The sequence below is a fragment of the Carassius carassius genome, chromosome 35, assembly GCF_963082965.1.
Source record: "Carassius carassius chromosome 35, fCarCar2.1, whole genome shotgun sequence".
Classification (NCBI taxonomy): domain Eukaryota; kingdom Metazoa; phylum Chordata; class Actinopteri; order Cypriniformes; family Cyprinidae; genus Carassius; species Carassius carassius.
In genome coordinates this window covers 5,803,453-5,820,655 of record NC_081789.1, presented here as the reverse complement: position 1 = coordinate 5,820,655, position 17,203 = coordinate 5,803,453, and the positions used below count along the sequence as shown (strand labels likewise).

General features: G+C 37.8%; 1 protein-coding gene across 3 annotated transcripts in view; it reads left to right on the top strand.

The window, feature by feature from the left end:
- Window positions 1-17,203, top strand: part of myo3a (myosin IIIA) — an 84,784-nt gene that overhangs the window by 13,615 nt on the left and 53,966 nt on the right. For all 3 annotated transcript variants that reach the window (XM_059524340.1, XM_059524341.1, XM_059524342.1), the window contains exon 3: window positions 3,301-3,435. In XM_059524340.1, the coding sequence (XP_059380323.1) occupies window positions 3,301-3,435 (135 nt within the window). The remainder of the gene's footprint in view (window positions 1-3,300; window positions 3,436-17,203) is intronic.

Sequence of the window (17,203 nt, the reverse complement as noted above, 5' to 3'; positions counted from 1 at the left end):
CTTCTTCGGATAAACTCTCAGCAAACAACGTCACTTGGGAGCCTGTGTCTACCAGGCATTGAATCTCCTTGCCGCACACTCTCACCTTCGCCACGGGGCTACGCCCAATCATCTGGCTCCTAGAGCCATATCCTCTTCCAGGGTCTTCTCGAGGGGTCCCGGCCACACGACCCACAGTGGCCGGCCGACCTAAAAACCCCCTTCTGACGCCCTGCGGGGCCCACACTGGCGGCTATAGCGACCTGGTTTGCCACAGCGGTTGCAGATGGGTCGCCCTTGCTCGTCCCATTCGAAACGGGGCCGGTTAAAGTGGTTCGGGCGCCTGAACGGCTCTCGGCCTCCCTCTGAGTACACTCGGTCTCGGGGCGCCGGCCGTGGTTCCTCCCGCGCCCGTCCTTGGCGCAATTCTCCTACGAGGGCTTTAGACAGTTCAGACATCTGATCGCGGACATCTTCCAAAAGTTCAGCCTTCAGTGCTTGCTTCCAGTCAGGGCCTCCGGGTTGTGCTGGTGCTACTTCACTGACAACCGCACACACTGGGGAACCACTCACCTCAGTCTCATCACCTTCCAGGGCCAGTGCCTCTTTCTTCAGATCTTCAAACGTAAGACCCGGGTCCCTTCGAAACTGGATACGTAGGCTCTGTCTCACCGGACCCTCCTTCAACCCCAGAAGAAACTGGTCCCGCAATAGAGTCTCTCCATCTCCCAACCCGTGGTCCCGACGGGTCTGTAGTCGGGCGAATTGCTCTCGCAACCTCAGGGCGAAAGCTCTAATCGGTTGGCGGGGGCCCTGCTTACAATTGAAGAACTGGGAGCGAAGGGCAGCTACGGGGGTGTGGTCACCATACTGTTCAGTGAGGAACTGGAACACGGTTTGGGCGTTGGCTCTAACGGCTTCGGGGGCGGCATGCACCTCTCGCCGCGCTTCTCCATCCAGGGAGTTTAACACAAACTGAAGCCGCTGGGCTGCACTAAGGCCCTGTAGGTCGGCCAAGTACTCTAGTTGAGCCTTCCATTCAGACAATCGTACCTCGGATTCTGTCCCCCCATATTTTTGAATCCAGGGGCTCCCCATAAAAACGGGCATGGCACGGGGTTGGGCTGAAAGCCCCGCGTTGTCGGTCATTGGACGACCTTGGTTACTCAACTCGAGGTGGAAACCCTGCCGACTACGCCAAATCTGTCACACCCAGGGGCTGGCTATGCTTTAACTAAGCCACACCCCTTCTCAACTTCCACCTCGAGGAGGTCCCCAAACCCGACCCAATGGCCAAACAACACGAGAACAAGTAAGTGATAAAACAATCTTTATTTAAATATTTAAAAATAGCTTAGGGAATAGGGAAAAGGGCAATTAAAACTAAACTCTGACTCGGCCCTCCAGATGGGCTATGGCCGGGAAGAGGTCAGGGAGCAAGGGGGCCACGGGGATCCGGGGCGTGGGGCTCGGGCCCCGGCCTGAGTCTTAGGTATCCGTAGCGCCCTCCTTCTTCCTCCTCTTCGCTGAATACAGCTCACGGTAAGTACTGGTTCACACAGTTCGTTCTCGAGGTGCCCACTCTCTTTCTCTTCCTCCACAGGCAACGGCTCTTCGCTGATTACAGCTCACAGTAAGTACTGATTCACCCAGTTCGTTCCTTGGGTGCTCACGCTCTTTCTCTTTCTCCACAGGCAACGGCTGGGACACACAGGCACAGTTAGTTCAGCTTGGTTTTGCTCTCACCTCTTCGCTGATTACAGCTCACAGTAAGTACTGGTTCACACAGTTCGTTCCTTGGGTGCTCACTCGCTTTCTCTTTCTCCACAGGCAGCGGTCGCTTTCTCTTTCTCCACAGGCAGCGGCGTAAGTACAGGTTTCCTCAGTCTCTCCTCGTGTTACCCACTCTCTCTCCTTTTCTCTCCACAGGTATCAACTTGGGCACAATAGCACAGTTAGTTTGCTTCGAATGGCTCTCACCTCTGGGCTGGACACAGCGTACTGTAAGTACAGGGTTCGCTCTATTCCTCCTCGTGTTATTCACTCTCTCTCTCCTTTTCTCTCCACAGGTATCAACTTGGGCACAATAGCACAGTTAGTTTGCTTTGAATGGCTCTCACCTCTGGGCTGGACACAGCGTACTGTAAGTACAGGGTTCGCTCTATTCCTCCTCGTGTTATTCACTCTCTCTCTCCTTTTCTCTCCACAGGTATCAACTTGGGCACAATAGCACAGTTAGTTTGCTTTGAATGGCTCTCACCTCTGGGCTGGACACAGCGTACTGTAAGTACAGGTTTCCTCTGTTTCTCCTTGTGTTACTCACTCTCTTTCCTTTCCTCTCCACAGGTATCAACTTGGACACAAAACACAGTTACTCTGCTTTGGATGGCTTTCACCTCTGGGCTGGACACAGCGTACCGTGCTATCTCCGGAGATCTGAAGCACGCTCACAACATATACTGTACTGAACTAGGCTAGGGCCAGCAATCTCCTTGTCCTCCCACGCCGAAGTGCGTGAAGGCGGGGGTTTATCTGACAGGACACACGGCAATACACAGCAGCCCACAGCAATATACAACACCACGTCAAAATTATAGGTTTTCACAGCACGAAGACTCACCCACCACACTCAGTGTACGGAAAGGACACCCGTCTTCCTTCACTTCGCTTGGTTCGGATCTGGCGATGGAATATGCGGCCTAGCTAGTGATGTCGTCGTTGTGACTACTTCAATAAGTATTCCTTCGGCTCTCCCACCACACTATATTAGGGGTAGGGCCACCCTCCTCCTCCTGGAGAGTTCTACACAACGCCAGGTCAATATACAGGGCACTTTCGACTGGCTCTTAGTACTCACATCAATGCCACTTCCAATCCCCTTTTTCACGTCGTCTCAGTTCGCCGTATAATCTGTTCACTTCTCAACCTTTAAGGTTCGCGATGTCTCCACAATCATACAATTCCAGCCTGAGGGAGAGAGAGAGTTAGACAGCTACCAGCAGCGTACCAAGACGGGCACAACCCAGTGCTTCACACACACCAAAAAGAGCTTCCCAGACTGTGAAATAACTTGGCCTTAAGTACTGCCTTGTCCAGCGTATCCTCCAATCACCAACCGCTGTCCCTAACTAGGCACAGGTGCATCGAATTCCCTGATTTTCCTTCTTACGGCGCTACCGGAAGTTCCGGTGTTCTGTTTTTCCGGTCCGGGCGGAAACACTTCCGGGCGGAACCAAACTTCCCGAATTTTGGTTCCGCCCCTAAAGATCGTCACCTTGTGACATCTCTTAAAAGTCAATTCAAATCATCTTTTTCTTTAAGGATATTGATGAGGAAATCGAAGCGGAGTATAACATCCTGAAAGCTCTCTCAGACCATCCCAATGTCGTCAAGTTCTTTGGAATATTCTACAAGAAGGACGTCAAAAACGGGGACCAGCTATGGCTAGTGCTAGAGGTAAAGTTCAATTCTATGTCATGCATGTGGGCCTCATTTATTTAAGCTTGTTGTATATCACACACATGTTAAATTGGGCTAGTGAAATTATAAGCAAAACACTTTTAAATACCATAATCAATTATCGTTATTATATTTGCAGCCGAAAAACATGCATATGCTAATATGTTTGTAAATTAGGGCAAAGTGTACTGCATGCTATATCATTATCACATTATGGATGTATTGCTGTCATAGCAGGGTGGGCTGATGGGGTATGTATGAAAGCAGTGGAAATCTGTTTAAAGAGGATTAGCAAAATGTGCTGCTAATAAAAGGCTATTAGTATCAACACCTCTGTATTTTTGGGAACATGTTTAAACTGGAACATAGAGAACAAAATCTTAAGGATCATCAGGATGAATCTCTGTATTTTTAGACCAATCAGGATATTTTGCATAAATGTGTGTATTATTTTTAAAAACACATTAGGCCTACAGTAATCATAGTGACCTTTTCTGTTGTTTGACTGCTTGAGAACAGACATGTATAAAGGTGTGTGTTGTGGAAATGGGATTAGATGAGTGTTACATAAGAGACTTTAGTTTCAGAAGTAGGTCTGGACAGAGTTTTTGTGGCAGGACAGGTATGATACCAATTGAGCATTCAGACACTCAGGCGTTAGCAGAAAAATAGATGGTCTATCACTGTAATGGATTACAGTATTCTGACAGTGAGGATGCTTTATATTGCAACATTCTGTAACTATATAGTGATGAATAATGCTCATTAGTTATGTCTTTCAGCAGTAAATATCTAAAACAAATGTTGTATCAGATTTCCTAAAGAGGTTGTGTTATTACAAACCCAATTCTAAAAAAGTTGGGACACTGTACAAATTGTGATTAAAAAAGGAATGGAATAATTTACAAATCTAATTAACTTATATTTTATTCACAATAGAATATAGATAACATATCAAATGTTGAAAGTGAGGCATTTTGAAATGTCATGCCAAATATTGAAAGGTATATCCAAGTTCTAGAACAACATATGCTCCCATCCAGGCGTCGTCTCTTTCAGGGAAGACCTTGCATTTTCCAACATGACAATGCCAGACCACATACTGCATCAGTTACAACATCACGGCTGCGTAGAAGAAGGATCCGGGTACTGAAATGGCCAGCCTGCAGTCCAGACCTTTCACCCATAGAAAACATTTGACGCATCATAAAGAGGAAGATGCGACAAAGAAGACCTAAGACAGATGAGCAACTAGAAGCCTGTATTAGACAAGAATGGGACAACATTCCTATTCCTAGAGCTTGAGCAACTTGTCTCTTCAGTCCCCAGACGTTTGCAGACTGTTATAAAAAGAAGAGGGGATGCCACACAATGGTAAACATGGCCTTGTCCCAACTTTTTTGAGATGTGTTGATGCCATGAAATATAAAATCAACCAAGCCAGATAATGAGCGAAACATTGACTCGTTCACGAGTCAAGAACCGGTTGCATTGGTTTTCAGATCACCAGTAGTTCTTTCGGACAGTTCGATTCAATAAACCAGTTGAAGAAAACAGTTCACCGGTTCTTTTGCGCTCGGTGTAATGACATCATTGGCGATGATTTGTTTGTAATCTGGCTTGGCTCTGTGTTTATCTTCAGTTCTCTCTTCACAGCAGTTCAGTCAGTGTACTGTTTGAGTAAATGAATTACTCCGGGATATTGGTTTGTTTTAACTCAGAGGGAGTGTCAGCCACATTAAACAAGTTAACAGCTTAAGTCATTTGTGGATTAATGCGTATTGGAGACGCGGACTGTTTAAAACAATTCAGTTCGATTTGGTGAACTGGTTCAAAAAGATCTGGTTACATCAAATTATTCGTTCGTGAACCGGATATCACAAACTGCTTTGTTTTGAACTCTCCCACAACAGACACAAAAGAGAAGACAATGCTGAATAAAGTTGTAGTTAGTCGTAGCTATTTTGGGACCAAAATGTATTTTCGATGCTTCAAAAAACTCTAACTGACCCTCTGATGTCACATGGACTACTTTGAAGATGTTTTTCTTACCTTTCTGGACATGGACAGTAGACCGTACACACAGTTTCAATGGAGGGACTGAGAGCTCTCGGACTAAATCTAAAATATCTTAAACTGTGTTCCGAAGATGGACGAAGGTATTACTGGTTTGGAACGACATGAGGGTGAGTTATTAATGACATAATTTTGATTATTGGGTGAACTAACTCTTTAAGGTCATTAAACCACATAAACCAGCATTATATCTGCCTATTTGCTTTCTATATACAAGTCCTAGTCCACTAATATCAGTCATAAACCACTACAACTTGTAGGCAGTGTTGGGAGTAACGGCGTTTAAGTATAACGGCGTTACTGACGGAGTTTAATTTTCAGTAACTGAGTAATCTAATTAATTACTTTTCCCATCGTTGCAACGCCGTTATCTTTACTGAGATTGTAAAGTGTCGCGTTACTATAATTTGGTTGAATAAAGCGCGAGGTGTCATTAAGAGTTGTAATCGGGCCTTAAAAGTTAGGCCCGACAGGACCCAAGCCCGACAGGCTTCGGCCCGAGCCCGACAAGTACATTTTGATTGACAGCTTTTTTAAAGCCCGAACCCGTTTATAGCCCGACATTATTTAAATGTGCGCACGCACACAACTCTTTTGCCTTTTGTCAATAATGAGTCATTTATACATGTTTTAACATAATTTATTCATAACTAACGTAGACTAGACCACTTGGAAGTTGGAATAAAGAAATAAAATAAGTCCTCTGTGACATCGTAACATCTCAGCATTCTAGACATAGGCTCATTTAACCTATAAATAGACCAATGCACCAATAAAAACGAGTCATTTTTAACAAAATAAATTAAGATAAATTTTAAATTAAGATGGGTATTTGGCAATAACGAAATTAAGATAAAGGCTCCGCCAGATTTAATTTTCGTGACATCTACGTCATCAAGTTCAGTTTGAGTCTGTACGCTCGACCCCCAAGAAGTGCGTGCTTCTAACTGACTTCACTTGTCTCCTTTGAATCCAATGGGGTCGCTGTGTCCATTTCTTTTACTGTCTATGGAACTTTTACTGTCTATGGGAAGTACCGGAAATTAAAGGCGAGAATGTTTCTGTAACATTCATGCTATGTCCAGGAAAAAAGACGTTATTCACGTCTGCCTCCAGCAACTCAAATCTTATGAACCACCTCTCATCAACACATGCTAACATGTTACTGTACTGAATATTTAATGCTGTGTTCAAACCAGACGCGACTTACAGATATTTGCACTAATGGCCAGGTTTCCCTTTGTTTCTTTTTACCCAAGTTTAAATTTGTGTGTCTTAATTTTGTATTTGAATTTTATTTTCAATATTTATTTTGTGTATGTTTTTATTTCTATGCATATCATATGGCAGGCTGCAATCTATTGAGTTCAAATAAATACAACATTTTCTAAAATACTTATATTGTTTTTATTCTTCAATCAGTTAATATAAACATCTTATATATTAAAGATGTTATACGTCACAGTTACTGTTGTAACTACTTTGCTGAGTAACTAATTACTTTCACAATGTGGTAACTGAGTTACTAACTCAATTACATTTTGGGATAAGTAATTTGTAACTGTAACTAATTACTTTTTTCAAGTAAGATGACCAACACTGCTTGTAGGGCGCAAATTATATGCAGTTGGTTTTCAAAATTTGTTGTATGAAAGCTTCAGATGTATAGGTTAAGAAGTAATCTTCTCAGTCCTTGTGTACTTTAAATGTACTTCTGACCTCAGACATTTATAAACTTTTGCAGTTCCTGGAAGCCATGGAGTTTAACATTTGCTCAGCAGAATATTTACAAGACGCTGTGCCCCTGAACATCCCCACTGCTTATCTTTGTTCTCTGATGATTACAGTGCAAACAGACATTCCTGAGATTTTTTGTTGACTAGAAGCCTTCATAGAGGGAATCACATGATCAGATGTCAGTTAGTTTTGTATATTATCTTTGTTAAGCACAGTATCAATACTGTTACCCTGGGGAAACAAATCATAAAAAGGGCTTTTTTTCTGCTAACCCCAACCCTAACCCTAACTGAGTTGGATCTTGGATTGTGTTCAACATATTAGACCTTTCTGGAGCGATTATCTCATGTTTACCTGGTGTGAAACTTTACCTAAGTCTCAAGCTGTGGGGCTGAAGAGGGTTAGTTAACATGTCCCACATAATTTCAGGAAGACCGTATCATGACTTGTTGAGCCAGTATTTGTAAATAAAATAAAATTAATAATAATAATAAAAATTGAAAGAAAAGGTACAGAGTATAAAGTTGTTTTACTGATGTCAGATGTCTTCCACACGTCTGAAAGCATGCAAAGTCTGGTATTAAGTTGAAAAAAATCTGGCCTCTGGCAAATGTGCATGAGACTATTCATAACTGTTTTATTTGTGTTAAATATGTTTCAGAATCAGAGACTCGCTCAAAAATGTCTGAAAGTCACTGCATCGGATAACAAAATATTAAACAAAGTTGTTAAAAAAAGTGTTGTAAGCAAATAAAAAAAGTTTCAAATGAAAAAACAATAAGTATACTCTTTAAAAAAAAAAAAAGGTTAAATCTCAGAGAATATCTCTAGAATTATTTGTTTACAGATGCCACTTGGTTGAATTTGATAACATAAAGCGATGATCTTTTGAATGTCTCACTTGTTCAAATACCGCCACTGTCCAATAAATAAATAAATAATAAAAATCATGTTTATAAGGATTTCTGCATATTTCAGCTGGAACCTATTTTTCAAACACAATTACCACAAATTACAAAAGCAATTTTCTTCCTTTGCAAAGCTTTAAGCAAGTTTCTCCAGCTGCAGTAGAGGGAATGATCTTTTTTTTCTTGTTCGAGTTTCCCTAAAGAGCTTTGCATTTCTGTATGCAAACTCCTGCATGCAAAATCCACAGTCAGCAATCCAAATGTGGAAGTTAATCCTCTGGCTGGAGTCTCAGCCGAGCATTCAAGCTGTCAGCAGCAAGTTAGCAACTGAGGAGATGGGGGAACGCGGGGGGTTACATTGCCATGGTTACAATCTTCCCCCTGAACTGTAATTTTCCGTATTTCAGTAGGATCCAGGAAGAAGGCTCCTCCACGTTGAGTGACCTCTGATTACAGAGAGGACTCACACAAATTGCGTCCTCCGCTTTGCTAGCTGCTCATCAGACTCGGTGCCTGTTCTGCGTCTCTTTTGTGTTGTAGGTTCTAATTATGGATATAAAGGGAACCGCTTTCATCTGTACTCACCGGTTCCTCGTCATATAAGGGGCCAACTCTGCTCCGTCATATTAAAACTTCAAAGATATCGGAAATGATCTCTATTCGGTTTTGTTCAAGTTGGCTTGTAGGCTCTAGTTTGTGGTTAATGGCTGATAGGACTGACGACAGCGGTTCATTGTTGTACTTTCAAAATGAAACAGTATGTCTCTATACCACTGTTATCCTTTCAGTTCATTTTAAAATGCCTGGCTTTTTGCAGATATGTAGCTTGTAAAAGCCTACTTGATGAAGTGGATTTATTGACTGGATTCTTAAAACCTGGAAGCAATCAGTATAACACGGTGCTTGCATCATTGCTCAAGTTAGTTGCAAAAACCTATAATATGGCTCTTTAGGTAAAATTAGTTAATGCAATGGCTAACATTTTTATTATTTATTAATCTTTTTTATTGTGTTTTTTACATATTAATTTTACAAATTTTAATGAACAATAATGTAAAAGAACACATTAATTACATTAGCAATGGGCAGCAGTATATTTACGAATGTTCATTGTTGTTAATGATGTTAATACATCAATATTAACCCTAAAAATGATTGTTGTTGTTGTTTTTTTTGTTGAACACAAATGTTCTTCATTGTTACTATATACTATATATGGTGTCAAATGATTAATCATGATTAATCACATCCAAAGTAAAAGTTTTTGTTTACATAATATGTGTGAATACTGTGTATTTTTATTAAGAATATAAATATACACACATATACAGTACATATACAATAAAAAATTTCCAATTATATATTTATGTATATACATGGAAATATTTTCAAAATGAGTTGCATATATTTGCATATATGCATATATTTAAGAAAAATATGTTATGTCTATATTTTTCTTAAATATATGCATGCATGTGTGTGTACTTATATATACATAAAAATATACACGGCACACACACATATATTATGTAAAGAAAAGCTTTTTATTTTGGATGTGATTAATCTTGATTAATCATTTGACAGCACTAATATATATATATATATATATATATATATATATATATATATATATATATATATATATATATATATATATATATATATATATATATATATATATATATATACAGTACAGACCAAAAGTTTGGAAACATTACTAGTTTTAATGTTTTTGAAAGAAGTTTCTTCTGCTCATCAAGCCTGCATTTATTTGATCGAAATACAGAAAAAAAAATGTAATATTGTGATATATTATTACAATTTAAAATAATTGTTTTTAAATGTATTATACTTTAAATTATCATTTATTTCTGTGATGCAAAGCTGAATTTTTAGGATCATTATCACATGATCCTTTAGAAATCATTCTAATATAATGATTCATTATCAAAGTTTGAAACAGTTCTGCTGCTTAATATTTTTTCGGACCGTGATACTTTTTTAGGATACTTTGATGAATAAAAAGTAAAAAAAGTAAAAAAAAAAAAAGAAGCTATGTTTTTATAAATATAATAATTTTATAAATATTTTGTAATAACAATATACACTACTGGTCAGTAATTTGGGGTCAGTAATTTTTTTTCTTTCTTTTTTTTTTAATAAAATCAATACTTTTATTCAGCAAGGATGTGTTAAATTGATAAAAAGTGACAGTAAAGAAAATATATTAATAGAATATATATTATTAGATTTTTTTTTATTTTGTATAAATGCAGTTTGTATATATTAAAATATATTAGACAGCAGAACTGTTTCCAACACTCATAATAAATCAGAATATTAGAATGATTTCTAAATGATCATGTGATCATTGACTGGATGTTACATGTGACACTGAAGGCTGGACTCATGATGCTGAAAATTCAGCTTTGCATCACAGGAATAAATTATTTTTTTTAAAGTATATTCAAATAGAAAACTATTATTTTAAGTTGTAATAATATTTCACAATATTACAGTTCTTTCTGTATTTTTGATCAAATAAATGCAGGCTTGATGAGCAGAAGAAACTTCTTTCAAAAACATTAAAAATAGTAATGTTTCCAAACTTTTGGTCTGTACTTTAAATATATATATATATATATATATATATATATATATATATATATATAAAATAGAAAAACACCAAATCAGCATTTTAAAATGATATCTGAAGGATCATGGTACACTGAAAACTGGAGTAATGTTTTGCCATCACATGAATGAATTAAACATAATATAAATAATAATAATAATAAATTATATATATACAAACATACATACACACACACACACACACATGCACGCACGCACACACACACACACACACACACACACACACACACACACACACACACACAAATATATATATATATATATATATATATATATATATATATATATATATATATATATATATATATATATATATATATATATATATATATAATAAAAAAATACTGGCCATAAAATGTATATTTGTGTTTCGCCATATCAATAGTTGTAAGTTAAAGCAACTCACTTTAACAACTCTATTATACCTGATTTTATGCTCGATAGGACAGCACATCTATTAGTATGCCTCATCCAGATACAAACATTCATACATGTTCTTTACTCTCTGCCACAATGATAAGGTGTTGTGGGTGGCTGCTATGTGTTATGCAATGTTCTGAGTGTTGAAATTGGGATTGCTTAAAATTACTTAGATATTCTAGTATCCTCCCATATATTTAATAAAGTACTTGACAAACAAGGAGATTTCTGTGAAGTTCAAGCAACATTGACTCTTGGAACAACTCGATGTAAAATGAACAATGTAGTTACTAGATCAGTTTTATAGCAACACATTGTTTCAAACTGTTGCCAATAGTCAATGTCTTTATATGTAATTATATACAACTTAACACATTGTGGTTAAAACAACACATCAAATAACACATTGCCCTGCTGTTTTATTTCACTCTATCCCTTTAATATGTTCAAAGTGGTTGCTGTGGCTTTTGGCCTTGTTTCCTGTACTGAATGGCAGGTTCTTTGACGCACCCTTTGAAACAAAGCCCTTTCCAAACCATGTCTGATGTGTCTAGCTTGTGCCCATCATTAATTCACTATGAGGTTTAAAATGCCATTGTTTGTCAAGGCTTTTTCATTAAACGTTGTGGGAAAGCGGACACCTTGCTCATTATTGGAGTGCAAATGATAAGGTCGCTTGAACAAACGAGGTGTGTTTCTATAAAGGTGAGAGGGCCACACACACACACACACACACACACACACACACACAGCTCAAAGCAGGGCTGGACTGGGACAAAAAATCAGCCCTGGACTTCATCGAGACCGACCCACTATGCATATGAACATGTGCGCACGCGCACACACACACACACACACACACACACACACACACACACTACATGTCTATACATACATTAACCTGCATGAAAAATTACTGATTAGAATGTATTACTATCAAAATCAAGAAAAAACTATTAAAATAATAAACAAAGGAAATGCAAATTATTTTATCAGGCTTTATTTTAAATATCTAAAGGTCTTAATTTATGTGCTTTTTATTATTCTAATAGAAATATTAATGCTTAGAGGGTACACAATTTCTGCTGTAACTATTTCATGTGCTGCAACATAATTTTTTTTTTAAATATTAATTTACACAAATTACATCTGGCATGTTGGCTGCTTATAGTAGGCTAGTATAAAGACCACTGATCTACAATAAAATAAAAGAGTAATTAAGACAAATAACGTTGTGTAGTGATTTATAATTAATTTTTCTTAACATAATCAAAGGCCTTTAAAAATCTTTGAAGTAGACTGGCTTATATATTCAAATGCAGAGCTCAATGCTAGGGTTCAAAACTGTACTTGCCCTGCCAAAAATAAATACATAAATAAAAATAAAATTGCTATTGTTTTTTTTTTTTTGTAAATAAGCAGTAATCTCATTTCACAATTCCAATTTCAATACCACACAATAAACACTAACTATTAAGTTCAAACATTAATGAAGACAAGTGAACAGTCAGCAATAAAATAAGAAAGAATTATCATAAATAGCACCGTTTTGAGGTACAGATATTGCATAATCAAATGTAAAATTCTTCACTTAACACACACACATATATACATACATACATACAAGTCAAGTCAAGTCACCTTTATTTATATAGCGCTTTAAAACAAAATACATTGCGTCAAAGCAACTGAACAACATTCATTAGGAAAACAGTGTGTCAATAATGCAAAATGACAGTTAAAGGCAGTTCATCATTGAATTCAGTGATGTCATCTCTGTTCAGTTAAATAGTGTCTGTGCATTTATTGCCATCAAGTCAACGATATCACTGTAGATGAAGTACATACATACATATATATCCTTGTTAAAGCTGTTAGTCAAGAGCAGTGAGTTATTTCTCTCTGTCTTTTGTTCACATTAATGACACCGACAGTAGGTATAAGGCTTCTGCCTGGCACTTTAAGGGAATTTTTTCTCAACTGATTACAAATTGAAATAATATATCTCACATAAATGCTGTAAACATACAGAAACATAGAGCATCAGCTGGTATTATTAAAGATTATTAGTTAAAATTAATAATAATGCAGTTTTCATTAAAATAACAATTATTTAATGACAGGTGAAAATATAATAAATATGTACTATAGTGCACATATTTAGCAAAATACTCCTTTCTTATGGCTATTTTTCTCAACTAACCTGCTATGATCTTTAAATGGCTTTCTTGAGGTAAATGTAACGTTCTGTGACATAATTGTTCTCCTGCTGTTTTGACTGATGACTGATTGATCGATATTATTTATGAGGCATATATACATTTCGGTAAGTTGTACTGTATCTTTAAACAGAAAGTAACAGATGATCGGTTTACTTGTCTTGAACTGAAGCGCTAAAGCGATCTGTCACGTCACATTTTCTAACGCCAAAACGGTATTGTCTGAATTTTGTAATAAAATGGACAGAACCTGAAAGCTGAGAATTTTAAATGTCATTTATATAGATCAGTGAGTGGTGGCATATTAAAGCTGGAATATCCTAACTTTTTGAAACAAAACAATGCAGTAGCCTACATGTATCATTACATTTCTGTCTCACCTCAGCGTCAAGTCCTCTTCACTTAAGTCTTTTGCCTTCCAGCAAATAATTTATTTATCTTGACACATTTGGTGGCATCTGCCACAAGTGCTTGTCGTTTTCTCTCTCTCAACTTTCGGCCCCTCCTTTACGCTTAGATATTTTATTATTTAACATATTGAATTTCGTTGCAGTTGTAATGCGGCCGCTTTTCAAGGCTAGAACTTGATTCTGATTGGCCAATGAGCAGTGAACACGTCACGTGTGCTCATCACAGGTTAGACCTGTCAGTCTCGCAGCTCGCATCAGCATCATGCGGCTCCATGAGAGAGACACATAAGGCTGGAATTGGACTATACAACAATATACTTACGAATATATTTGCGATAAATAATGATTTAAAAACAAAATATATAACGCACCGGCCCAACCAGACCACGGCCCACCGGGAATCTCCCGGTAGTCCCGATGGCCAGTACATGCCTGGCTCAAAGAAAGCTAGTGATTTGATCATCTGCTGCACTTAACAAAACATTCAGCTCAAATTAAATATTCAAAGTACTTTTCATGAAATCTGAAGCTGGGCTTCCATCACCCTGCTTTTATGCGCATTTTGAAGTATCACATCAGAATCGAGTGATGGAAACGCAGAATTTCGAATTGAAATGCCTTAATTCGCAAAAAAGTTTTTACGCTCGCTTTATATGATGAACAAATTTAATTTAGGCTTTTATTCACATATTTGCATTTGTCAAGCTCAAGCGTATTGGCTTGATGAGCTAAAATAAATCTCATTGGTTTTTACAGAATCTCAAACGTGCTACTGTACGTTACACACAACAATGAACCTCGTTGGTTCTCACACGTCAAGCAAGTGTGCTTGAGTTTTGGTTTGATGAATGTTATTATGAAAATTAGATGAAGGTGAGTAAATAATAACAGAATTTTCATTTTTGGGTGAACCATCCCTTTATGGGCCAGATTTACCTTGCACCAGTGCAAACCATCTTTTGCATTAAAATAGTACAGTCAGGATTTATTAAAGAAAATGAAGAATTAGCGCTTAAAAGGCATTGACACAGTTGACCTCAATGAATATGCATTTGTTGGAGTTTTCCTTTCAGAAGAAAACTTTATGGGAGAGGAGTATTAAAATAAATCATGCAACACAATTTACTAACATTTGCTCTCTTCAGATTACTGGTATTTGCACTATTTAACTCCCCAAAAAAGCATTTGTTGTTGCTAGGAGGTGGCACCGCAGAGAACAGAGAGCACTTGGTAGAAGGCAGAGAATTTTTTCCACACATATTAATTTATTTGGAATGCCAGAACACATTATCCGAATCCGAGCATATCCTTACGCTAATTTGTGCTGAGCTTGGTAGATTGCATTGGTCATTATGGAAATGAGATGTTACGACTCTGTTCTTTAATTTGTGTGTTGTCAGTAAATCACCCGCAGAAAATTCCACACCCATCGGCGCTGTTTTGGAGTTAATTTGCCCTGTTTAGTAAATCTGGCCTGAAGAGTATATACCTTCAAGTCAAAGCTTCTTCTACTTCTTCGTCTCGGTCTTTTTTCTCTTTTTTTTTTAAGCCTGCATGTTAAGACTTTAAAAAGGCATCAGCAATGCTGGCGGTGGGAGCTGAGGAAAGATGGCAGAATTAGTCTTGAGTCTTTTCATCCGTACGTGAGGAATTATGTTGATGACATGTCAGTAGATGACATTAATAACATGTCCTTTGCAGCCTGAGGTAATCCAGAGTGATATGATCTAAATATAAAACAATATCAGGAAGAAATTAAATGAAAAGGCTCTGCTTTTAATTCTTGTACAGAATTAATGATTTTATCACATCTTTTCAGACCAACATTAATTTCTTTCTTCTATGTAGCACAGCATGAGATTGTTTAACAGAATGTTCATCCTCATTTGTCCATACAACTGAAGTGAATGGGGGATATTTAGCTCCAAAATGGCCCTAAAAATAGTCAATTTTACTCAGGGGTGCCTAAACTCAGTCCTGGAAGGCTGATGTCTTGCAGAGTTTAGCTCCAACCTGCCTCAACACACCTGCCTGGAAGCTTCTAGTATGCCTAGTAAGAGCTTGATTAGCTGGTTCAGGTGTGTCTAATTGGGGATGGATCTAAACTCTGCAGGTCACCTGTTGTAAATTTAATTGAAAGTAACACTGACACGTTTTCATGTTTATTATTGTAAAAAAACGTATTGTATAAAGTGTTATATAATTAAACGTGAATTGACTTGACTCCCGAATTGCTATGATCCGATGCTTTCTTAACTGCTGTTTTCTCATCTATTTCTTCATAACTTTTTTGCTTCTATATTCATAGAGCTACTGATTTTCTTTTTGTCTCTGTTGGTAAAGCAAGAAAAAAAGTGTGGCACTTTTGATGACTTTACTGAATGGACCTGAACCTGGACGTTAATGTTGCAGTACCTGAAGGAAGTGTTTAGTAAAACATTCAAGTTGGTCACTGTCAGATAAATGTTTTACTCTCTCTATCTGTCGGTGTCAGTGTGAAATTGAATGATGGCAGGTGATCTCAGGCTGATGTTGTCATGACGTAATGAGGTCAGCTTTGCTCTTTAGTCTTCATGGCAGTCTGACAGTCTGAAACACTGTACACATTTAACAGCAGAAACTGAGATTCAAACTAACTTTGGATGATTTATGTCTGTGATTTTAGTGCTGGCATATTTGTTTTCTTCTGTAATTGTGAATATTGTGAATGATTGTTTTCAGGGCTGGGGAGGAACAAAATACATGTTAAAGAGTTACGTAATTAAAATACAAAATATGAGTAACTGTATTTTGTTATAAATACATTTTAAATAAGGGGTAATCAGATTAGTTACATCTGAAAAGTATTTTAGATTACCCAATTTGGTTATTTTAATGTAATTTCTTAATTTAATATGTTAGTAAACAGTTTGTGGATTTTAACCAAAAAAAAAAAAAACGTCTCAGGTTACGAATGTAAATTTACAAAAAGTACAAACTCACATTTACAAACCTCTGGCGAGGGGAGCATCACCTGAGGCAGCATACACAAGAAGATTTCCGCAACGGCCACCTCCACTTCCCGCTCGATGCATCAGCAATAAGGGATATCCAAGAGACCAGGAAGCCCCTCAGGGTGACCTGGCCGGACGTCCATGAAATTCCTTGCAGTGCCGGGCCTGATGATCAAGGAGGTTCCCACAGAAACTTGTGATCTTGGCCACCTGATACTGAAAACATGAAGCCGGAATCAGGGCTATCCCGGCGAGTGTTTAGTAAACACTGTAATTGAGCACTGCAAAGAAAACTCACAGAGGATTAGTACACACATAACCACCAGCAATTTGATACATATATAAGG